Below are 25,320 nucleotides of genomic sequence, written 5' to 3' on the forward strand. Positions count from 1 at the left end.
CAAATTTCAAATTCCATAGAGGTTTTTAGGCTTAGCGCGAGGACCTATGCTTAGTGCTTCCTGCAGCTCAAATTGGTCCTGCAATCTGCACTTAGCTGCCAAAGGTGGGGCTTAGCGCATAAACATGCTCCTCCATGCAGTGATGGCTTGCGCTTAGCGCTTCACCGGCGCTTAGCGCTATTCCAAAGAATTTCAAAATAGAGAGGGAATTGCGCTTAGCGCATCACCTCGCTAAGCCCAATGCGAGAAATTAAAATCCAGAGAGGCATTTGGGCTTAGCGCTATCCACAGATTTTCACCTCGCTAAGCCCAATTCGATAAATTCAAATTCCAGAGAGATAATTAGGCTTAGCGAAGCAAGGTGTGTTTAGCGTTACCATCCAGCCACTAATCAGGGGTCTAAGCGCTTAGCGCGAGAAAGGGCCCGCTTAGCGCGTGAAGACTTGGCGCTTAGCGCGAGTGTTGCACTTAGCGAGTGAACAACTGAAAAATTTTCTAAGTTCTTTTTTTGTTCACCTCTTCACTAAAGCTTATGAACCCCCTTTTTCAATATTAAACAAGATGAAAACACACAATAACAAGCAACAACTACACTAAATGCAAGTAAAACAAAATTAAAAATGGTTGGGTTGCCTCCCAGCAAGTGCTCGCTTAACGTCATTAGCTTGACACATTGTTCTATTATCCTGGATCAATCTTGGTTCTCTCCTTCAGAACCTTCTTATCCAACTCCTTCACCTGTAAGCATGCATCCTGGTCCAACAATTCTCTTCCTTCATTAAATAGATCAAAGCTGATTTGTTGGTTTTCAAGACTTATTTCCAACTTTTTCTTCCCCATGTCCACCACACAACTTGCAGTGGACATAAATGGACGTCCCAAAATGACAGGAATATCCGCATCTTCCTCAATGTCCATTACAACAAAATCAGTAGGAAAGATGAGATGCTTGACCCGGACCAGCACGTCTTCAATCACTCCATAGGGTCTGGTGACAGAGCGATCAGCTAACTGTAAGGTCATCCGAGTAGGCATTATCTCCAACTCTCCAAGTCTCCAGCACATAGAGAGCGACATCAAATTAATACTGGCTCCTAAATCAATAAGAGCCTTGCCTACTGAAACTTCTCCTATAGAACAAGGTATAGTGACACTGCCTGGATCCTTATGCTTCAGTGGAAGGATACATTGAATAATAGCACTGCAGTTTCCTTCCACAACTATGGTGTCATTGTGGATGTACTTGTTCTTCTTAGTTAGCATATCTTTAAGAAATTTAGCATAGAGTGGCATCTGCTGTAAAGCTTCTCCAAAGGGCATTGTAATTTCTAGCTTCTTAAAAATATCCAGAAATCTAGCTAGATGTCTTTCTTTGTCTTTTATAGAAGGTACCAATGGATATGGTACTTCTTTCCCTTCAGCTGAAGATGCTTCCTTCTTTTTCTCTCTAGCACACTCACTCTTGCTTTTCTTCTTCTCTTTTTTTCTCTCTTTTTCTTTTTCTATTTTCTCATTTTTTTTCTTTTTCTTCTTCAATTTCTTTTTCTTTTTCTTTATTTTTCTCTTCATTTATTTCTTGTTCACTCAAATTTATTGTTGTCTCCTTCTTTTTCTCATCTTCTGCCTCCAACTCTTCATCAGACCCACTCAAAGACTCTACCACAGGATCAAGTGCTGGGCTAGACACCAGCTGTTGTTTTTCTGCACCTATTCCATTCTCACCTTCTTTCATGGCCACCAATCTGCTTCTAGTCATGACAACTTTACATTCCCCATTTGGATTTTTCTCAGTATTAGCTCCAAAGCTGCTAGACGGACGGTCTGCCAATTGTTTTGCCAACTGTCCCACTTGGACTTCCAGATTCTTAATGGCTGACTCTGTGCCCTTTTGATTTGACTTTGAAACTTGCATGAACTGAGTAAAAGTCTCTTCCAGCTTCGTTGTTCGATCATAAAGACTAGGCCCTTGTTGTTGTGGCCTGTTAGATGGACCACCCTGGTCTTTATTAAATTGATTTCGAGGGTGATTTCTCCACTGTCCCTGCTGTGAATGATATTGCTGGCCATATTGAAATCCAGAATGCCCACCTGCATTGAAATTTGGTCTTGGCTGGTTCCCCATATAGTTCACTTCACGTGTTGCTTCTTCTTGGGAAATATAATAGCCAGACTCATGTGCTCCACCACATATGAGACAACCTGCAACCTGCAAAACAGAAGAGGGTGAAGGTTGTCCAGAATGTAATTGAGTTGGTAGCTTACTTAATGTTTCAGTCAATGCTTCCAGTTGCTTGGACAGAAGCTTGTTTTGTGCCAACAATTCATCTTGTGATGAAAGCTCTAGCAGCCTTCTTTTGGTAGGAATGTATGCTCTATCACGCAGAATTGTGTGGTCACTAGCAGCCATATTCTCTATATTAATTCCATAGCTTCTTTCGGAGTCTTCAATTTGATTTTCCACCCTGCAGAAGCATCTAAAATCTGCTTGGGCTGTGGCCTCAACCCGTCAATAAAAATGTTGAGCTAAATTGGTTCAGAAAATCCATGAGTAAGTGTCTTTCATAGTAAGCCCCAAAATCTTTCCAAAGCCTCACTCAAAGATTTGTCTGGAAATTGATGGAAGGATGAAATGGCAGCTTTTCCTTCAGCTGTCTTAGACTCTGGGAAGTATTTCTTCAAGAATTTCTCAACTACTTCATCCTAGGTCTTAAGATTGTTACCTTTAAACAAATGAAGCCACCTTTTAGCCTCTCTAGACAAAGAAAACGAAAACAAGCTCAATCTAACAGCATCCTCATGCATACCAGCCAATCTAACAGTGTTGCAAATTTCAATATAAGTGGCTAGATGTGCATACGGGTCCTCATTGGGTAGACCATGAAACAAATTATTCTGTATCAACTGAATTAATGAATGTGGATAGGCTATATTCTGTGCTTGAACCTCTGGCCGTGCAATACTAGTAAAGAATTGCGGCACACTTGAGCTTGAGTAGTCTTCCAGAGTAACTCTTCTTGGATCCTCAGCCATGATATTTGCTTCAGCTAAAACTGTGTGAGATTTCCCTTGAGTTGGAAAACTAGAAGATGCCTCAGAAGATAGAGGTCCTTCTGGAGTTGCTGCTACCTCACTGTCCTGCAAAAAATTTATGTTTCTTTCTACGTTTCTTTTCCTGCAAGTAGCGTTAATTTCCCAGTCTATGGGAATCAAAACACCTACAAAAGACCTTCTTTGCACGCAAAACAAGCATAACAACAATTAACCAATTCAAAAGAACAATAAATTCTGTAGTAACTAAATATTCACAAAAATAATCAATGAATCAATGCCTTCAAATTGAACTAAACTTTCCAAATGGAAAGAAGTTCCCCGGCAACGGCGCCAAAATACTTGTTCAACTCCCTACACAATTCCTTTTTCTTAAATTTACAAACACTTATATCAAAGGGGAAGTGATATACCAGCAAGCGCACTGGGTCACCAAGTATTTAAAATTAAAATGGAATGATTTGAGTATCAAACACAGGGAACTTATTTATTTGGCAAAGCTTTGTTCAATAATCAGGCATTTTGTTGGCAGAAAATAATAATTGTGAATTGAAGTAAAAATATGATATATCCTAATTAGAAAAATAGTAAACGCAAGCAATTAAAAGTGACAGCAGTGGTTTAAAAGTGTTGGGTATTTCAAATAACGAGTTGATGCATATAAAGATATTTCTCTAATTAAGAATGTTCTTGCATTCTATGATGAAGACTAAAGTACTAAACCTCGATCCCTCGTAAGTTTAGACTAATTTAAACCAAGCTTCGTCCTCAGATCCTTCTTGTTGGACAAGGCTTAATTTAAACAGCATTATAATCATAGCATAATTAAAAACTAAAAAACCTGCAATCTATCCCTAGCAATGCAGTTATCTATCCTTGCTCTATCAAGTTCTAAGGAAACAATACACTTCCCAATGCTAAAGTTCCTAACAGTACACACCGATGGGTGATCAGACCAAAAGCATGCAACAATGAAGCATCGATAGAAGCAATGAACACATAAAACCCACTTAATTAGATATGAAAAGTGTTTACATCAATTGTTCATTAGAAATCCCCAACTAGGATTTTAGCAAGCCATAACAAGGAGGCCTTTTCTACAATTAGACAGAGAATACAGAGAAACTGCTGCTTACACAGGAAAGGGGGATCCCTCCTCCTCTTCTTGGCACCTCACAATCACTCAAACACTCTCTAATCTCGCTCAAAGATGAACCCTAGGCTCCTTGCTGTGCTGCCTCTCCTCTGCTATCTTTAGATCTCACTCTCCAAAGTCTGTGTGTAAAATTCTGTTACCCTAATTCTGACGATTCAGGCTTTAAATAGGCTCTGAAATCACGCCGTCGTGCTTAGCGCCACTATTGCGCTTAACGTGAGTAAGTGGATTTGGGCTTGGCGCCAATGCTGTGCTGAGCCTAGCAAGAGACTGACGACTCGCTTAGCGAGTTGATCTCGCGCTTAGCGCGCTGCTTCGAGTCAGGTGCTTTTCCAGATTCCTTCTTCACACTAAGCACGCTGAAGCCGTGCTTAGCGATGGATGCACGCTAAGCCCACTGAGTTCGCTTAGCGCGATAGCCACTTTGGCACTTCAAGAAATTAGCTCCTTTTTACCTGAAATTGTACATATTTTAACATTAATCCCAATAAAAGATACCCTAATGACAGAGATCAAAACACAACAAAGTTTATTTACAATTCCTACAAAAGAACTATAAATATGGGAAAACTATACATATTTTGCAAAAGTTTTTCTATACAAAAGTTAGTCGTATAAGACGACTAACACTCGCCTTGGCCCTGGGAGGACAATGGAAGGGGCTACTAGATTCACAACTGGGTTGACCTCATCTTCTTCTAGAAACATGAACTTCAGGTGCCACCTTGCAAGGTTAGCTTCTTGCTTAATTGCCTCCCGCTTAAAGCAAGTCTTGTTATCACTAGGACGCTTTATTGCCTCAAACAAGTTGAAAGTGACTTTTCGGTCCTCCACAGTCATCTCCAAGTTGTCATTCCCCATGTCCACAACATATTTTGCAACAAGCATGAATGGAGGACCTAATATTAAAGGAATATAGAATCCTCTTCTATATCCATTATCTCAAAGTCCATCGGAAAAGTGAATTGGCGAACCTTGACAAGGACATCTTCAACTACACCATATGGTTTGATGATCGAACGGTCTTCTAGTTGAAGCGTCATTTTGGTGGGAGCAATCTTCAAATTCCCAATTCTTTGGCACATAGATAGGGGCATTAGAATGATGCTTGCCCCCAAATCAATGAGAGCTTTACCTACTGACACATCCCTAATAGAGCATGGGATGGTTACACTTCTCGAGTCTTCGAATTTCTATGGTGAGTTCTTCTAGATCACAACACTACAATTTCCTTCCACCATGATGCTCTCCTTATTGATATATTTCCCTTTCTTCATGAGGAGGTCCTTCAGAAATTTGGTATACAAAGGCATCTGCTGTAAGGCCTCTCTAAAGGGAATGGTGATCTCCAACTTATTTAAGATGTCAAGAAACCAAGAAAAATATTGCTCCTTATCTTTCTTTGATGGCACCAAGGGATATGGGATGTCCTTCACTGGGACTGAGGGTATCTCTTTTCTAGCCTCCCTTGCTAACTGACTCTTGATCTTAGTGGATAAAACCTTTTTGCCCTTTTCCTTGCTCTCTTCTTTCTCTTCATCACTATTTTCTCTCTTATTATTCTCTCATTCCTCATTACTCACATCCTTCATTGCTCTCTCATCTCTCTTTTTTGTCTCAGCATTCTGTCTCATTCGACTCCTAGTGAAAATTACCTTGCACTCCTCATTGGGATTCTTCTCTATGTTGGCCCCAAAACTGATCGTGGGCATTTCAACCAGTTGCTTAGCTAATTGGCCCACTTGTACCTCTAGATTCTTGATGGCAAACTCAGTGCTCTTGTGACTTGATAGAGAAACCTGCATAAACTAATTCAAAGTGTCTTCTAGCTTGGTGGTTTTCTCATATATATATCAAGCCCTTGATTGGGAGGTCGATATTGATTTCTATTGAAGTTATTCTTGGGATGGGATCTCCAACCTTGGCCTTAAGAGAAATTTCCCCCCTGATTGTATCCCGGAGGTCCTCCTTAATGGAACCCTTGATGGTGTGGATTGGTCATATAGTTGACTTCTTTGGATACATCGTCTTAGACCATGCATATGCCTGACTCATGGGCCCCACCATAGATGTTCCATCCCCCAATGTGCATGGCTGAAGAATGGGCAGGTTGCACTGCTGCAAATATAGAGGAAACTTGTTCAGCGTCTCTATGAGGGCCTCTAGTTTCTTGGCTAGGAGCTTGTTCTGGGCTAGTACTGCATCTTGTGATGTGAGCTCGAGAAGATTCTTCTTTGTAGGAGTGTAGGCTCGATCAGGAAGGATGGCATGGTCACTGGCTGCCATATTTTCAATCAACTCCATAACTTCATCAGGTGTCTTTAGTTTGATCTTCCCACCAGTGGAGGCATCAAGTAACAGCTTTGAATGGGATCGCAAGCCATCCATGAAGATATTGAGTTGAACTAGCTCGATGAACCGTGGGTGGGAGACTTTTGGAGTAAACCATGGAAGCGGTCAAGAGCTTCACTCAATGATTCATTGGGGAATTGGTGGAATGAAGAGATCTCCACCTTCCCCTCAACAGTCTTGGACTCTGGAAAATATTTCTTCAAAAATTTCTCCACCAACTTCTCCCATGTCTACAAGATATTTACTCTGAACGAGTGCAGCCATCTTTTTGCTTCACCAGCCAAGGAGAAGGAGAATAGGTTGAGGCGGATGGCATCTTCAGGAACACCAACTATTTTCTGCGTTGCAAATCTCTATGTATGTAGCAAGATGGGCATATGGATCTTCATTGGGTAGTCCATGAAAGAGACTGTCTTGAATCAACTGGATGAGAGAATGCGGATAAGAGATGTTAGCAGCTTGAACTTCGAGTCGGGTTATGCTTGTGAAATACTGAGGTGTAGAGGTACTAGAGTAGTCCTCCAAGGTGATCCTCCGTGGCCGGTCTTTTGCCATGATATGTTCTTCAAAGTTGGGATGTGGAAAAGAAGAAGATGATATAGAGGATGGCGATTCTTGATTCCCTTATTATTCTTTCTTTCTTCTTGCAGCGTTGTTTCTTCTACATGTTGCTTCAATCTCTAGATCCAATGGAACAAGATTGTTTCCTCGCATACAAGAAAGAAAAACACTATTGTGCACGTTATCACAAAAAAATAAAGATTAAAATTAAGAGTGAAAAAGAAAATATGAAAATTGAATTTTTTTTTATTTTTTTTATTTTTGAAAAATTAAGGAAAAATAAAAATTAAAAATAGAATATCCAAAATACCAAGTACAAAGAACAAAGTCTCCAACAATGACGTCAAAAATTTGTTGATGGATTGACAAGTGCATCAATTCATCCCAAGTAGTAAAGTTAAAATGAAAGTCTGAGTGTTGAATCCACAAGAACTTTGTTTGTACTTAGGTAGATGAATATTTAATTAAGAAAAAGATTTGGAAAGGTTGTAGAAAATAATAAATTAAATTGCTGAAAATTAAATCAAACAACAAAAAGAATTAAACATGAATTTAAATTAATTAATTAAAGACAGAAAAGATAAGAAAATCCAATCATATTGTAGAAGGAAATTAAGAAGAAGAGAAAGTTGGAAACTTAGCCTACTAGAGCTACTCTTTGATGTAATGTTAATGATTTTTCTCTATTTATAATTATTTCAATTTACACCCACATCTACTAGTATACTCTAACTTTGGTCCACCGCACGAAAGAGTCTAATTTATCTATTTTTTTCTCCCAAATCCTTTTGTAGAGTTAAAATAGTAAATTGCATTAAGCTTAGAGATGTATAACAGGCTAAATAAATATCAACCTATCCTTAGTGACGACTTTATTTAGATACCATTTCTCAGTTCTATTAGAAAATAATGTTTCCCAATGCTACCCCTAAAACTTACTATGCAAATGGATGATCAAGCCACAAGCAATAGTATTAACCACAAGAAAGGATAATGCAAATGTAATATTATAAATATATAGGAAGAGAAATTACATCAAAGTAGTTGGCTGTCAAATTCCTAAGAAATGAGGTTTAACCTCTCATTGTCATGGAGACTTTACAATTGCAAGAGGAGAATATTTAGTAAAGGGGGAAAGTTAAGAAAGGGAATGAAATGAAGGAATGATTCTCATTACTTGTTTCTCCTTCTTCTAGCTTTTTCCTTCTATAAGGAATTGTATTCTGTTGGAATTTTTGTGGGTCTTCTCTTTCTTTTCTTTTCTTCTTTTATAGGTTCAGATTAGTGGGCTTCTGAATTAGTTTGATTTTCTTAATTAGTCATTTTTTCTTAATTTTCCTCATTTCCTTAATTATTTTGTTTTCCTTAATTCATGTTTTCCTTAATTAGTCAGTATTTCCCCAATTAGTCTTCTTTCCTTAATTAGTCCTTTTTTTCTTCAATTATCCCTTCTTTCCTCAATTAGTTTGTTTTCCTTAATTATTCATGTATTCCTGGGCTTTAGTTTACTCACTAAGCTTTATAAATTCATCACTTTTTAATATTCTCTGAACAAAAACTTAAATAATGTTAATTTAACAATTATTTGCTCAAAAAGAAAAAACTTAGAAGAGAAAAATTACAAATTCCTATATAATTTAATACCAAAATATACTCATAATTAGCTGTTATCAGGTTTAGGGCCCATTTCTATAAGCATTATTGGGAAACCATTCCGCATGATGTTTTCGCAGCTACCCTTCAGTTCTTTGAAACTGGTTGGATTCTCCCCAATCTCAATTCTAATGTTGTTGGGATGATCCCTAAGTTCCCTAACGCTAACAAAATCGTGCACTATCACCTAATTTACCCTTCCAACTTCCAATTCAAAATCATCACTAAGGTTCTTACCTCACGGCTTTCTGTCGTCACTCCTAGAATTAGTTCCTCTCATGAAAAAGGCTTTGTCAAAGGTAGACAGATCTCTTAGATTGGATAGCTATTACCTTGGAGGAAGTTAACATGCTAGACACTAAATGCAAGGAAGGCATCATAGCTATAATGATGGATATAAAAAAAGCTTTCGATACCATTGACTGAAATTTCCTATTGATGGTGCTTCAAAGGTTTGGTTTTTCTCCAGTGTTCTCTAGTTGGATACATAATATCCTTTTATCAACTAAATTATCAATTTCTATAAATGGTAAACTTGTTGGTTTCATTTATTGCAAAAGGGGGATGCGTCAGGGAGACCTTATTTCCCTTATTCTTTTTGATATAGCAGAAGAGGCTCTTAGCCGTGGTATCTCTATGTTTATGGATTCTGGTTTGCTTCAACCCATGGTTGGTTCTAAATATTTTTTGCAAGGGTACCTTGAAAACTATCAAATCCCTTATCTCTCTTTTTGAAGATTATGGCAAAGTTTCTAGTCAGAAAATTAACAAAGATAAATTCCTCTTATTCCATGGTTGTATTCCTAAGAGGTGCATGTCCAGCATTAGTAATCTTCTAGGATTCAGGGTTGGAGACATCCCTTTTGAGTATCTTCGTGTTCCTATTTTTAAGGGCAATCTAAGTATAATTCATCGTTAGCCTGTAGTTGACAAAATCAAGCTTAAATTAATAGCCTGGAAAGGAAAATTGCTTTCATTAATGGGTAGAGTTCAATTGGTCAAATCGGTCATTGAAGGGAGCCTTATGTACTCTTTTCGCATATATCATTGGCCTTTCTCCCTCATCAACGACATTGAGAGGTACATAAGGAACTTCATATGGTTATGGGACAAAGATCAAAGAAATCTTGTCATAAAATATGTAGGCCGCTTCATGAAGGTGGTCTAGGGGTTAAACCATCAACCAAGTTGCCATCCTTGCTCTCACTTGGAACATGAGGACAAGTGATGATGTAGAAGCAAGGCTTCATGGTGAATGTGATTCAAAGGTGTTTTGATGATAACAATGATGACAACAAAAGATGATGACAAAGGTGATGACCCAAAAAGCTCAAAGATCAAAGAACAACTCAAGTGAATCAAAGAACATCTCAAGTGAATCAAGAACAAGTCAAGAATTCAAGACTCAAGAAGAAAGCCTAGAATCAAGAATCAAGATTCAAGATTCAAGATCTCAAGAATCAAGATCAAGATTCAAGACTCAAGATTCAAGAATGAAGAAAAGACTCAATCAAGATAAGTATTAAAAAGTTTTTTAAAAACTTTGAATAGCACATGAGTTTTTGACAAAACCTTTACCAAAGAGTTTTTACTCTCTGATAATCGATTACCATATTGGTATAATCGATTACCAGTAGCAAAATGAGTTTGAAAAAGTTTTCAAACTGAATTTACAACGTTCCAATTATTTTCAAAAGACTGTAATCGATTACAATGTTTTGGTAATCGATTACCAGTGCCCTTGAATGTTGAAATTCAAATTCAAAGGTGAAGAGTCACATCCTTTCACTCAAAAGCTTTGTGCAATCGATTACACTTATTTGGTAATCGATTACCAGTGACTACTTCTGAAAAATCAAAAGATGTAACTCTTCAAAAAGGTTTTGACTTTTTCAAACGGGTTTTAAGTTTTTCTAAAAGTTATAACTCTTCTGAATGGTCTTCTTGACCAGACATGGAGAGTCTATAAAAGCAAGGCTTTGTTTTACATTTCAACAATCTTGAACACTTATTTCATACAATCCTTTACAAGCCTTGAATCTCTTTGAACTTCTTCTTCTTCTTTGTACCAAAAAAGCTTTCTGAAGTTTTATGGTTTTCCAAACCATGAAAACTTGTGTTATTCATCCTTTTCATTATCTTCTCCCTTTGCCAAAAAGAATTCGCCAAGGACTAACCGCCTGAATTCTTTTTGTGTCTCTCTTCTCCCTTTTCCAAAAGAACAAAGGACTAGCCGCCTGAATTCTTTTGTGTCTCCCTTCTCCCTTGTCAAAGAATTCAAAATGACACAGTCTGAGAATTCTTTTGATTCTTCCATTTCCCTAATACAAAAGTGTTCAAAGGACTAACCGCCTGAGAATTCTTTTGTATCCCCATTCACAAAGTATCAAAGGTTTAACAACCTGAGATCTTTGTCTCAACATATTGGAGGGTACATCCTTTGTGGTACAAGTAGAGGGTACATCTACTTGGGTTTGACTGAGAACAAGAGAGGGTACATCTCTTGTGGATCAGTTCTAGTGGAGGGTACATCCACTAGGTTCAAAGAGAACAAGGGAGGGTACATCCCTTGTGGATCTTTGCTTGTAAAAGGATTTTTACAAGGTTGAAAGAAATCTCAAGGACCGCAGGTCGCTTGGGGACTGGATGTAGGCACGGGTTGTTGCCGAACCAGTATAAAAACTCTTGTGTGTTTGTTTCCTTCTTCCCTACTCTTTTACTTTCCGCTGTGCATTTAATTTCCGCTTTTACTTTCTGTTAAGATTCTCTTTTACTCCTTATTCTCTTAACAATTTAGTAAAAGCCTTAAAAGAGTAATTTTTTAATTGGTAAAGGTTTAGGAATAATTAATTCAACCCCCCCTTCTTAATTATTCTGAGGCCACTCGATCCAACAGATGATCCTTGGGCTAATCTAATCAGAGCTAGGGTGCTCAAAGGAAATAATCTTCCTAGAATCTACATTAAGTCTTCTATTTGGCCTGGGATGAAAACCTTTTGGGGCATGGTCTGTCAAAATATTTTTTGTTTATTGGGTAACTGTGAAAATATTAGCTTTTGGCGAGATAATTGGATCCCTCACAATATTCCTTTTTCTCTTAATATTCTTATTCATCTACAACCTTTCTTGAATTCGTTTGTGGCTAACTTCATTGTGGATGGTAGTTGGCATTTACCTCCCTGGTTTGTGCAGAAGAGCCCTTCTTTGGCTTATGAAATTTAGAATACAATTATTCTAACTTCTTCTATTGATGATTTGCTTGTTTGGAAGCCTTCTAATTTTGGAACTTCATCCTTCGGACAAGCAATGGATTTCCTCATTCCTCTAGGAAATGTGGTTCCTTGGGCTAAGCTAATCTGGAATAATTGCATCCCACCAACTAAAACTGGTTTTATGGTGATACATTCTCAACAAGATTCCTACAAATGATGTTTTAGTAGCTAGAGGTTGTTGTTTGGTCTCTAGGTGCAAGCTATGTAGAAAATATTAGGAAATAATTGATCATTTATTTATCTTCTACCCTTATGCCTCAAGATTTTTGGGTCTGGTTGGAAAACAAGTTTCGCACAACCATAAACAAAGGACGACTTTGGGTGGACCTTGGGAGCTAGTAGTCCCCGGAAGAAGAAAATAAGGACGGTTGGAACCGGACATCAATCTGACGGCCTGCTTAAGAGCTCAAAGACTAAAGGGGCCTCTCTACTTCTTGCGTTGACCAGTCACTCCAACCTCTTTGTTGTGCTTCTTCTTGGTCACCACAGAGGGAGGCAAGACAGGCGTAACCTTGACAACATCATCTTCAACAGCGTCAAATGCACAAGGCAGATCAACCTAGGCTTTAGTTAGACCTCATTCCCTGATAGAGGGGTCTTGAATGACGGTTGGAGGGGGAAGCACATCACCTTCAACAAGTCCAACCTACTTCACTAAGGGCCGTTAGGCAAAGTCGCCCATTATTTCTGCAAGGACAGGCGAAAACATAACATACTGTTAGAAGAGACAAAGTTATATTAAGTCAAACACAAGAAAAGAAGAAGGCAAGGCACTTTTCCATCCAAAACAATAAAAGGGTCGATTGCTGAAGGCAAGAATAGGATGGCTCGTGCGTCAAGCAAGGCTAGCAATTGTTCCAATATAGCCTTGTTCGTCCTCTCCTCCATAGACATCAGACGCTTTTCGAAGGACTTGAACCTTGCGAGGTCCAATTGCCAGTAAAAGGGGAATGAGGCTCTCTATTCTCTTCATACATCAACGATAACCCATCAGAGACAACATTGGTTGCCTTAACCTTGAAGAAACAATCCTTGAACTTACGAAACATGTTCGAGTCAAACTCGAACATCTTCTTGGAAACATTGTTTAATGACACCCAGTTGATCTTCCCGGTTAGCTTCATTTGGAAAAAGTACATGAACATGGGAATGCTGGGCCTTAAGTTGAAGAATGGACATAAGATCTTGAAGGCCCACACCATGGCCCAACTATTGGGATGCAATTGAGAAAGAGTCACATTCAAGCGCCTCAGCAAGGCACATCGAAAGTTATTCAGAGGGAGAGTCAAATTAAAAACTTTAAACATACACTGGTAGACGTAGAAGTATCATGGACAATCTAAGGCTGGACGCATGAACGAGTACTCGTCTTTCCCGCAAGTCACCAAAGTAATCTTACGAGTTTCACCTAGTTTGGCCAACTCCAGTTGATGCCACAAGGCACCAATACTCAAAGGCGACGTAATCAATGATTGATATTTCAAAATGTCATCCCTTTACCCTCTCAAAATTAGCAATAGAAGGGGCAAAAGAGGGTGTTTTGCCACCATGGAAACGCCTTTTTCACGGGGAAACCCTAACCTCATCACTGTCACCCCTTCCCATAGCCTCTTGAAGGGAAGAGGGCACTATTGTCATGACGGGAGTAGGCTGTTCCTCCGAAAGAGCCATGGGAGGTTCCACCCCCGTACAGAGCCCAGAGCTGCCTGCATCGACATGGCTCGAGTCCATCAACCTCTTGAAAGAGGAGGACCCGCTATTAGAAACATCATCACGCACCTCCTTTGACAAGGAATTGCCAATGGGAAGTTGGGAACTATTCTCGCTCCTCCAAGGGTTGTCGGAGAGAACCCCCAGAGTCACTTTCGCCCATACCCAACGCGGAGTCAGAAACAGAAGACATAACTAGAGAAAAGGGCGTACCTAGAACGAAGGTGTAATCGAAAAGTGGAAAAAGGAAATGAAGAAGAAACCCAGTGATTGAGAAGAGCTATGGCCACGAATCGCAACAGTCACGATGGTAGGTGAGATTGTAAATGAAATTGTAAAGGAAGAAGTGTTCAAGTTTCCAAGTGACAAAAACCTAATGTACACTCTTTTTAAATGAGGATGCAGCCTTTTAGTAACTGGCGGAAGTTACAACGAAACCCTAAAAACTCGTGGCATGACGTAACCCCTACCAAACCATGTAACGTGTCTTCAAGACATGTCCTCTCACAAAGCAACATGTGTAAAGAGGCAACGCGTGTGCATAACATGAGTTCACCTGGAGTATAATGAAACACCTCTTTTCAATGCCCTTTCTAATGGTTAGAAGGGTCAAAATGGTCAAATATGAGGACCTTTCACATAGAACAGTCAAAGACCTAACTCTACCTGAAAGGACGTAAAGCTCGCTCACCCTAGACAATTTGTCTGTCTTAGTCTGGACTATGCTTGTCCGGGCTTGGGGGGCTTGTCAAGCCTGTGACTCTTAAATTTGTTAAGGTTACCACCCTTGAAATTGAATAATTTTTTTTGCCAACAAATTGGACTTAGAGCATTAGGGGCTTGTGTATTGTTCGGGGTCCGCAAATGACGTGGAGAGTGACGTGGCATTAAAATACGCATGTCAACCCTCCTCGTCAGCCCTATATATAAAACGACGACGTTACTCCTTAATAGCCGGATGGTTGGTCCGTGAAGCTTTCGATATATATTTGAACCCAAATGATAATGTTGTTATCCTTTTATCGAGTTGTTACAAGTTATCCACAAAATATAGTTGTTATGTTGTTACAACAATCCTGATAACCAAGGACTCAAAACTTCCGTCCAAAATTATAAATAATCAAGTTCTACACTCATTTTCCATTCATCGACTCACTCACATACTTGGAGCCCATTCTGACAGTGATCCACCGTGACGTCAGTCCTATTTCGATGAATACACAAATTAGCATAGTTGACACAATTATAGTGTTTTAAAATAATTGAAAGATGTGATTAAACACTTTAATAATTGAAAACTCAATTAAATTTTTATTTATAATTCTTTTTGAATGATAATTTTTTAATTATAATTAAAAAATCAATTATATAATAAAGTAAGTACTATTCCATCTATCTAATCATGTTCTGTTGTCTTTTATATGTCGCACTACTCTACTTTTACTCACTTTTACTCGGGGCATAGCAGATGCTGATACATGAAAGCGAAACCTAGCTATCATCATCATCACAGAAGAACAACAACAGAGGAAAAAAGAAAAAGAAAAATGTCAGAGGTGAAGAGAATCGGTGTGGTGGGGGGTGGCCAAATGGGATCGGGAATAGCCCAAGTCGCTGCCATGCACGACATCGACGTTTTGGCTTCACGACCTCGACCCTCAAGCTCTCTCCAAAGCCTCCTCTTCCATCTCTTCCTCCATCAACCGTTTCGTTTCCAAAAACCACATCTCTCAGGTCACACCCACCAAAACCAAAAAAATTATTTCCTAATCTTATTTTTTCAATTTTTAGCTTCTTTTTCCACCCCAAAAAAACACTTTATTTAACGAAAGAAACTTATTTTATTTTAGAGCTTATCCGAACAAGACAACTAGTACTTGTGCGATTTGAAATTGAGCAATTTTCTTCTTCTTCTTGTTGTTATTTGTTTAACAGGCTGCGGGTGCTGATGCTTTGAAACGACTGCGTCTCACGACGGATTTGGAGGATTTACAGCTAGCGGATTTGATCATTGAGGCGATTGTGGAATCCGAAGATGTGAAAAAGAGTTTGTTTGCGCAACTCGATAGGATTGCCAATAGTTCTGCGATTTTGGCGTCCAACACCAGTTCCATTTCCGTCACGCGTCTAGCAACCCCTACCAGCAGGCCATGTCAGGTATCTATCCCTGGATAAATCTTCTCTTTATGCCGGCCACGTCAGTATGCATCACAAGATAAATCTTCTCTTTATTATTTACAATTGAATTGATGTGAAATTTAATTCTTTTGATTAAATTAAATTAAAGGCGTTAAGAAATATGCATATTTTATATGAAGGTTTAAAACAATTTAGTGACTATTTTAAACGTACTTTTAATCTAGTTTTGACTGCAAGACTAAATTAAATTGGATGAGAACTGAGAATTAAATTGAATATAAAAAATAAGTGCAGGGTTTGTTTTTTAAAATAAATATAAAATTAATTTTTTTAAGAAAACACAATTTAAAAAAATATAAAGACTTATTTCAATAAATAAATTTAAACAAACTTATTGATTATCTTTATTTTAAATATATTATCCTTAGGAGGCTATGTTTAGGTTAAAATTTACTAAGATAAAATAGTCATTTTGTAATTTGAATGCTTTGTTCCTTCAAGTGCACTCCAAATATGAGGAATAAAATTATGGTTAATCATTGGAATGGATCATGATCCATCTTGTTATATTATGTTTCATTCATATAATTTTACAAACCAAACAATGAAACAATTTACTCTTCAATTCCAAACATCTCCGTTCCACCCTCTACCGTCAATTCATATATAGCCAAATCAGTTATCAGATTATAGGAATTTGTATAACTTATAATTATATAAATTATTGATGGATAAGAATTTATATAACTTACCATTATATAAATTGAAGAAGTTAACTTCATTTTTATCAGGTGATAGGAATGCATTTTATGAATCCACCTCCTGTGATGAAATTGATTGAGATTGTACGAGGTGCAGACACTTCTGAGGAGACATTCGTTGCTACGAAAGCATTGTAGGTTTAAGATTCCCCAGTCCAATTCTACTTAGCACGTTTTTAAATTGTGATCCTTCATGGTTTGATAGTTTTTAAGGTTTATCCAATTGTCGGTGCAGAGCTCAATTTCAAATTACTAGATTCTCAATTTCCCCCTATTTTGATAGTGCATTTCTTTTAGTAGTAATATATAAAAAGTGCTATTTTGAGCTATTAGATACTCATTTTTCATAATTTCTGTAATTGCAAAGCAACCGCAGTTTAATATACATGCTTAAGAGTTTAATTTTATGTATACCCTGGTTGTCTCCATCTTCTCTTTGAAAAATGTGAATGTGATTAGGAAAACATTAATTACACACGTGTGTACGGTGGAATTGGAATTATTGATATTGAGTTCATCTTGAGGCTGTCATGTTCCCATTTCCCCAGAGCATTGGACATGTTTAGTTAATAATTCTTTAAAGTATTATGAGTAGATAATGGTTTTACTATTAACATTTTTTGGAAGATTAATCTCATAGTTTTTGACTATTGGAATAACCTGCTTTTAGAAGAAAAAAAAAACTATAATGTGTACTGTCTTGACCTCTAGGAAAATCTAATGTCTGAATCCCTTTGTACATTTCCTACGTGTTCTGAATGTGGATTAATTGTGTAGCTTCATATGCTGAAGAGTATTTTTCTGTTTCTTGCATATGTGGACTCAGTTTTATATTCTGCTTGTGTAAGGTGGCAGGACAGAATTCATATTCATAAATAATGTACTTTCAATTTACTGCTTGTGCAATATGCAGGCTGGGCAAGGTAGTGATAACCTCCCATGATTATTCAGGCTTCATAGTGAATCGAATCCTTATGCCTATGATAAATGAAGCATTTTTTTGCTCTCTACACTGGTGTTGCAACCAAAGAGGATATTGACACAGGAATGAAGCTGGTTACTAACCATCCAATGGGTCCTTTAGAGCTTGCAGACTTCATTGGATTGGATGTGTGCTTGTCAATAATGAGAGTTCTTCATGCTGGCCTTGGTGACAACAAATATGCACCTTGCGCTCTACTTGTGCAGTATGTTGATGCTGGAAGACTTGGAAGAAAACGAGGTATTGGTGTGTATGAATATAGTAAAGATCCAAGGTCTACAAAATCATCTTCCCGTCTCTAAAATGTTTGTTTCACTTGGAAGAACAAGTTTTCAACACCCCCATTTTAATTACCTTGTGTCTGACCGTGGGGTGGTGCACACTGCTGAAGTTGAATACTTGAATGTGTCTTCTATTTCTTTTATGCATACAAACAAAAAGAAAATTGCAGGAACTAATAGTAAAACATGCATAGTTAAATCTTTATGCATAGTTAATTTTATTTTGTTGTGTTTCACTGAAAAATTCTAAACCTGTTAACTTTTGTCTATATTTCCCAAGCTGATTCCGATACTAAATTTTTTTCCTAAGAGTTACAAGTATATAACATTTAATTTACATAATATCATGTATAATGTTGATATACAAATTATTTTGAAATCTCGATTATAATAATAAGAAGTGAAAACTTAGAGCCGGATCCCCTCCATTAGGGGTGGGAATAGGTCAGGCCGGCCTACAGGGGTCTACGACCTGGCCTACATAAAGTCTGGCTGAACTGGCCTATTTAATTAAAAGGTTAGGCTCAGGCTTTTTTAAAAGCCTATTAAATTAAATAGACCAGACTTAGGCTTATTAAAAAATCTTATAAGCATGATAGGCCGGCCTATATATATATATATATATATATATATATATATATATATATATATATATATATATATATATATATATATATATATTATTTTTTGGGTACCAATATATAATATTATTTTTTGGATACAATTAATTTTTGTTTGAAAGTATCATACTTTGATTACACATTACTGCTCCATAACTTCTATTCCTATAATCTAAAGATTTTAATTACAATTTAGGTGTGAGTCATGTGCCCTTTTATATTTCTCATTATTTTGATTGACTTCCCTTTTTCTTTAACTTTCCTATTACATTCCTACTCCATAAAATATTAAATGTTTACTGTGAAGAATGTTTTTAAAAAGGCTATCAGATCAGACCAGACTTTTAAAAAGGCCGGACCGAGCCAAAATAAAAGTCTTTGATAGACTATAGGTCAGGCTCAGGCCTCAAAGATTCATTATAGGCTAGACTCAGGCCTTTTAAAGTCTGGTCTGACCTATTCCCACCCGTACCCTCCATTACCAAAAGAAATAGACATCTTCATTTCATTTAATAAACACATGACACGTGATTTCTAAAGGAACGAAGGACCAAGATTGAATACATTGGCACTCACTCACCGATTCACTGCACTTTCTAAGTCCAATTTACTAATTCTTCTCTCTCTCTCTCTCTCTCCTTTTTTAATAGTTATCGAAAATATTTTTAACAAAAAATAAAGTTATCGAAAATACTTCTCGCAAAATATATTCTTGGAAAAATAGTGAAATTCATTCTTAAAAATATGAGATACTTATAAATTGATTCCTAAAAAAAATTTAAATTTAGTCTTTAAATATACAAAAATATGATAAATCAATCATGTAAACAATTTAGTGACAAATTAATTTCTAAACTTTATAACTTAATATTAAATTGATTCTTGAAAAATATAACTTATTGTCAAACTGATTGTTGAATATTATAACTTAAAGACAAAATGATTTCATAAATTTAATGGTAGGATTAATTTATTGTATTTTTTACACATTCAACAACTAAATTAGTATTTTTCATATTTGAGGATCAATTTATCACTTCGTCACACCATTGGAAACAAATTTGATTATTTATCCTATACTCTTTATTTGTTTTATGTTCTCTTAAATTGTAATATGAACTTCTCTATTTGTAAATACTTGCAATTTTTAAAAATAAAAATCAGTTAAAGAATTTTTAAAATTTTTAAATTAGTTTATATATAAATATTTAATATTATAATCTTTAAAAATATATTATTTTTATTAAATATAAAGACTAAAAAAATTAAACAAGAATTAAAGTTAAACAATATAATATTTAATGCAAGGTATATAAACCAATACCTGAAATGGTACGAAGATTAAAAGAAATTTAGTTTAGTTTAGTAATTTTTTACTCAAAATAAAAATAAATAAAATATAAAAAATTACATTCATTATTTTAGTGATAAATATACTTGACATAATATTATTTGAATAATGATTTTCAAATATATTTTTTTACAACAAATATAATACTATTATACACTAAAAAACTAAAAGTATTTCTCAATTAATTAAATAATTAAAAATATCAAATTAATTAAAATGTTTAATTTTTAATATTTAAAAAGTGTATTTTTTATTGAATGTAAAGACTGAAAGAGAACAGTAAAAAAGAGAAAGGAAACGTAACACTGAAGGGAAGAGATCAATGAGAGGAATAAAAAGGGCTATGTAGCACCCAATACCTAATAGGTGAGGGAAGGATTTTTTAAATTTTTTCTTAAAATGAATCTCAGCCTTTGATTTCTAGTGTCATGTTATGTGAAGAAGAATAGAAATAGAGATGTCCATTCCTTTGGGGATAATGGAAAGGGTGCGGACTTGAAAACTTTTGTTTCTTATATTTTGGGTTAGCCTTGTCCTGTCTTAGGCCATGTTCTAATTTAACTAGTAAGTAGATCATGAATTAATTCACATCTACGAACGAGTTAAGGTCAAACGTAACTCAGCCCAATCTGTCCTTTGCTCATTCCTCAATGCAATAATCTTATGTGCATTTATTGGTATTTTTGAACCAATTGATATTGTTATCTAAATGAGTGGTCACTCACTTTAAGCTTCAATCAAGAAAATTAGTGATTATTTTCCAATTGTTCATGTGTTGTTCATTAACAGTTATGTTAATATTTAATTGTGAATCTACTACATGAAAATCATAAAAATTGTGTGATTTTGAAGGGGTAGCACAGAGACAGTTTGAGAAGGGACAACAGAAAAGTCAAGTTCTACTAAGACAGAAGGCTACTATGAGGGGACATATGGTAGTAGAGAAGGTTAGTTTTTTTTTTTTGAAAAAAAAAAGATAGTAAAAAAGAAAATGATACTAATTGCAAAATATTTTTTGGTACCATTTTATGATGTAGACATTGGGAAGAAAGGGAATATAATAACTAAAGAGGTCTAGAAGATGGTATTTTTTTTTTTTGGTACATGGAGGAAATAACATTTGAATATCACAAGGGATGGAGTAGATAAGGGAATCAGGAACCATGAGAGGTATCATGTGAGAATCAGATAGAAGAGTCAAGGTAGAATGTTTAAACAACAGTAAATAGAAGGATGCAACATAATCAGTTTGGAGGATATGATAGTTTTGGTGGAAAATGGTAGGCTAAAGAAGGGGAAACGGTTCACCCAAGGCAATGGACGAGTCTTTGCATTTAAAGGAAACCTAATAAATGGAAAAATCAATATGAATGGCTAAATGGTGCAATTCATTCAATGTTGAGGACCACATCAACACCATGAATAGGAAAAAGGTATAAGGAGTGTTGTTGTAAAGTGGGAGGGACATTTGGGCAAAAATCAAGGTAGAAAATGTAAGCTTGATTGTCCACCATAACTAAAAATTCAGGAGTTAGTGCGAAGGGTAATTATAGGTGACTGGTAAAAAGAACCATAATAAGGAGGCGAATGAGTTGGCTAGTAAAGGCTTGTACAGTTCAATGAAAATGAGCAACCTGGGGATGGTTTTAGGGTAGGGATCAAAACATCATATGTCGAGATGAGGAAACAACTAAAGGAGCTTTTGTGAATTGTGATCATATTGGAATTTTTCTTCATAATTGTTGGAGTATAAGTGTAAGGTGAAGTCCCACATCGCATAGAAATAGAAAAGTTGAGTACCATATAAGTGAGGAGAAGACCCATAAACCTGAGCCTTATGGTTTTGGGTTAAGGTATGGTGATAAGTTCACTTATATGATTGCTTATGACCCATTGTTGTAAATCTCTTCGGTAGGCCTGCATCTACTAATATAGCTACTCTTTGATGTAATGTTAATGAAGAATGATGTTAGGAACCTACTAGAGTTACTCTTTGATGTAATGTTAATAATTTTTCTCTATTTATAATTATTCTAATTTACACCTACATCTATTAATATACTCTAACTTTGGTCCCCCTGCATGAAAAAGCCTAATTTATCTATTTTCTCTCTCAAATCCCTTTGTAGAGCTAAAGTAATAAATTTCATTAAGAATAGAGATGCATAACATGCTAAACAAATATCAACCTATCTCTGACGATGACTTTATTTAATAACATTTCCCAACGCTAGCCCTAAAACTTACCATGCAAATGGGTGATCAACCCACAAACAATAAATATTAAGCACAAGAAAAGATAATGCAAATGTATATTCATAAATACATAGGAAGATAAATTACATCAAGAGTAGTTGGTTGTCAAGTTCCCAACAAAGGAGATTTAGCCTCTCATTCTCATGGAGGTTTTACAATTGTAAGAGAGGAATATTCAGTAAATGAGGAAAAGATAAGAAAGAAAATGGAGGGAATGAATGACTTTCAATGTTTGTTTCTCCTTCTTCTAGCTTTTGCCTTCTATAAAGAATTGTATTCTCTTGGAATTTCTATGTGTTTTTCCTTCTTCTCTTTTCTTCTTTTATAAGTGCAGATTAGCGGACTTCTAAATTAGTCTATTTTCCTTAATTAGTTTTCCTTTCCTTAATTAGTCTGCTTTCCTTAATTTCATTTCCTTAATTTGTCATGCTTTCCTTGATTAGCCTCATTTCCTTAATTAGTCTATTTTATTTAATTAACCCTATTTCCTTAATTAGTCTTGCTTTCCATAATTATCCTTGTTTTCTTGGACTTTATTTTACTCACTAAGCATCATAAATTGATCACTTTTAATATTCTTTGCACAAAAACTTAAATAATGTTAGTTTAACAATTATTTGCTTAAAAAGGAAGAATTAGGAGAGAAAAATTGCAAATTCCTAATAATTTAACTCCAAAATATACTCATAATTAGTCATTATCAACTCTCAGTTAGGAAAACTATGCAACAAGTGTCAAGGTCATCCTATCATGCACAAACAACTCTCCCGCCCTCCATGGTGATCAACCTGAGTTTCAAGGGAGTTCCAAATAGAGTGAGATGCCCCTAAGTACAAGTATTTCCCCTCATGAGAAACTACAAGTACTTATTGACAAAATTTATACTATTTTCATGTTACTAACAAAGTTTATACTATTTTCATGCAATATGAAGTATGAAACATGACCATCATCAATGCACTGACGGTGATCCGTGGATAATTAAATATTCTAAGTTACCCCTCCAAAGATGCTTAAAACTCTTTAACCACTCTATTTTTCCTGCCATGAATATTCAGCATGATCACTGCACCCCCTATGTACATATACATCATACATCATCATAATAACATTTTTAACATCAACAACATGTGATCTCAAGATCATTATCAGCATCAACATTATCTCATCTCAATGTCATTTTCAACATCAACACAATCTCATCTCAATCACATTACCAACATCAACATCATCTCATTTTAATATTATCATCAATAATAACATCACCTCATGCCACATTATCATCAATAACAACAACATTCTCATATTAATATTATCACCAATAAAAATATACAACAACAACAACAACAACAACGCCTTATCCCACTAGGTGGGGTCGGCTACATGGATCAACTTCCGCCATAATGTTCTATCAAGTACCATACTTCTATCCAAACCATTAATTTCGAGATCCTTTTTGATAACCTCTCTTATAGTCTTTTTGGGTCTTCCTCTGCCTCGAATTGTTTGTCTTCTCTCCATCTGGTCTACTCTCCTCACTACAGAGTCTACCGGTCTTCTCTCTACATGCCCAAACCACCTAAGTCTATTTTCCACCATCTTCTCTACAATAGGCGCTACTCCAACCCTCTCTCTAATAGCTTCGTTTCTAATTTTATCCTGTCGAGTCTTACCACACATCCACCGCAACATCCTCATCTCCGCTACACCTACTTTATTCTCATGTTGGCTCTTGACCGCCCAACATTCTGTTCTGTACAAAATCGCCGGTCTTACCGCAGTCCGATAAAACTTTCCCTTTAGCTTGATCGGTACCTTTGCATCACATAACACCCCCGATGCTTTTCTCCATTTCATCCATCCTGCTTGAATGCGATGATTCACATCCCCGTCAATTTCCCCATCATCCTGTATTACAGACCCAAGATATTTAAACCGTGTGACTTGAGGGATAATATGGTCTCCTATTTTCACCTCTGAGTTAGAAACCCTCCTTCTTTTGTTGAACTTACATTCCATATACTCCGATTTGCTTCTGCTTAGGCGAAAGCCATGTGTTTCTAGAGCTCGTCTCCAAGTTTCCAACCTCTCATTCAGCTCCTCCCTCGACTCTCCAAGGAGGACTATGTCATCTGCAAAAAGCATGCATCTCGGCGCTATCTCTTGGATTTGTTCCGTGAGGACATCCAGAATTAAGGTAAAAAGGTAGGGGCTAAGGGTTGACCCTTGATGTAAACCAATTGTGATGGGAAAATCGTCTGACTCTCCACCCTGTGTCCTAACACTAGTCGATACCCTATCATACATATCTTGGATAGCTCGAATATATGCAACCCTAACCCCTTTCTTCTCTAGAGCTTTCCACAAAATCTCTCTAGGCACTCTATCATACGCTTTCTCCAAGTCAATAAAAATCAAGTGCAAGTCTTGTTGGGCCATACGATATTGCTCCATCACCCGCCGTAATAAATAAATCGCTTCCATGGTCGACCTTCCCGGCATGAAACCAAATTGATTCTCAGTAACTTGAGTCTCCTTTCTTAATCTCCGTTCGATCACTCTTTCCCATAATTTCATGGTATGACTCATGAGCTTGATTCCCCTATAATTTGCACAATTTTGTATATCCCCCTTGTTCTTATAGATTGGCACTAACGTGCTTCTCCTCCATTCCTCCGGCATGCGTTTTGACCTCATAATTTCGTTAAAGAGTTCGGTGAGCCACTCAAGACCTCTATCTCCAAGAGTTTTCCACACTTCAATAGGTATGTTGTCTGGCCCCACCGCCTTACCATTACTCATTCTTTTCAACGCTTCCTTTACTTCCTGTTTCTGAATCCGACGATAGTACTTATAGTTCCGGTCCTCTTCTCTTGTGTCTAGACTGCTAGAGTCATATCCATATCCATCATTAAATAAGTTGTGGAAATACGCCTTCCACCTTTCCTTGATATCTTTTTCATGCACTAAGACTTTGCCTTCTTCATCCTTAACACACTTTACTTGATCCAAATCTCTAGTCTTCCTCTCTCTACCCTTAGCAAGCCTATATATAGATCTTTCTCCGTCCCTGGTTCCTAGAGCTTGGTATAGTCCGTCAAAAGCTTGGGCTCTTGCCTCACTCATCGCCTTTTTGGTTTCATTTCTAGCTATCTTATACTTATTCCAAGTTTCAGAA

General features: G+C 36.6%; 1 protein-coding gene and 1 pseudogene across 1 annotated transcript; one reads left to right on the forward strand and one right to left on the reverse strand.

Moving 5' to 3' along the window:
- Positions 1-681: 681 nt before the first annotated feature.
- Positions 682-2,407, reverse strand: LOC114416154. The gene is made up of 2 exons (XM_028381024.1): positions 1,585-2,407; positions 682-1,265 (listed from the first exon to the last, which is right to left on the reverse strand). Exons 1-2 carry the CDS (start codon positions 2,405-2,407, stop codon positions 682-684), a joined length of 1,407 nt encoding a protein of 468 aa, XP_028236825.1.
- Positions 2,408-15,181: 12,774 nt separating this feature from the next.
- On the forward strand, positions 15,182-18,139 carry LOC114416848 (annotated as a pseudogene).
- Positions 18,140-25,320: the final 7,181 nt, after the last annotated feature.

Source organism: Glycine soja, chromosome 6, assembly GCF_004193775.1.
Source record: "Glycine soja cultivar W05 chromosome 6, ASM419377v2, whole genome shotgun sequence".
Lineage (NCBI taxonomy): Eukaryota > Viridiplantae > Streptophyta > Magnoliopsida > Fabales > Fabaceae > Glycine > Glycine soja.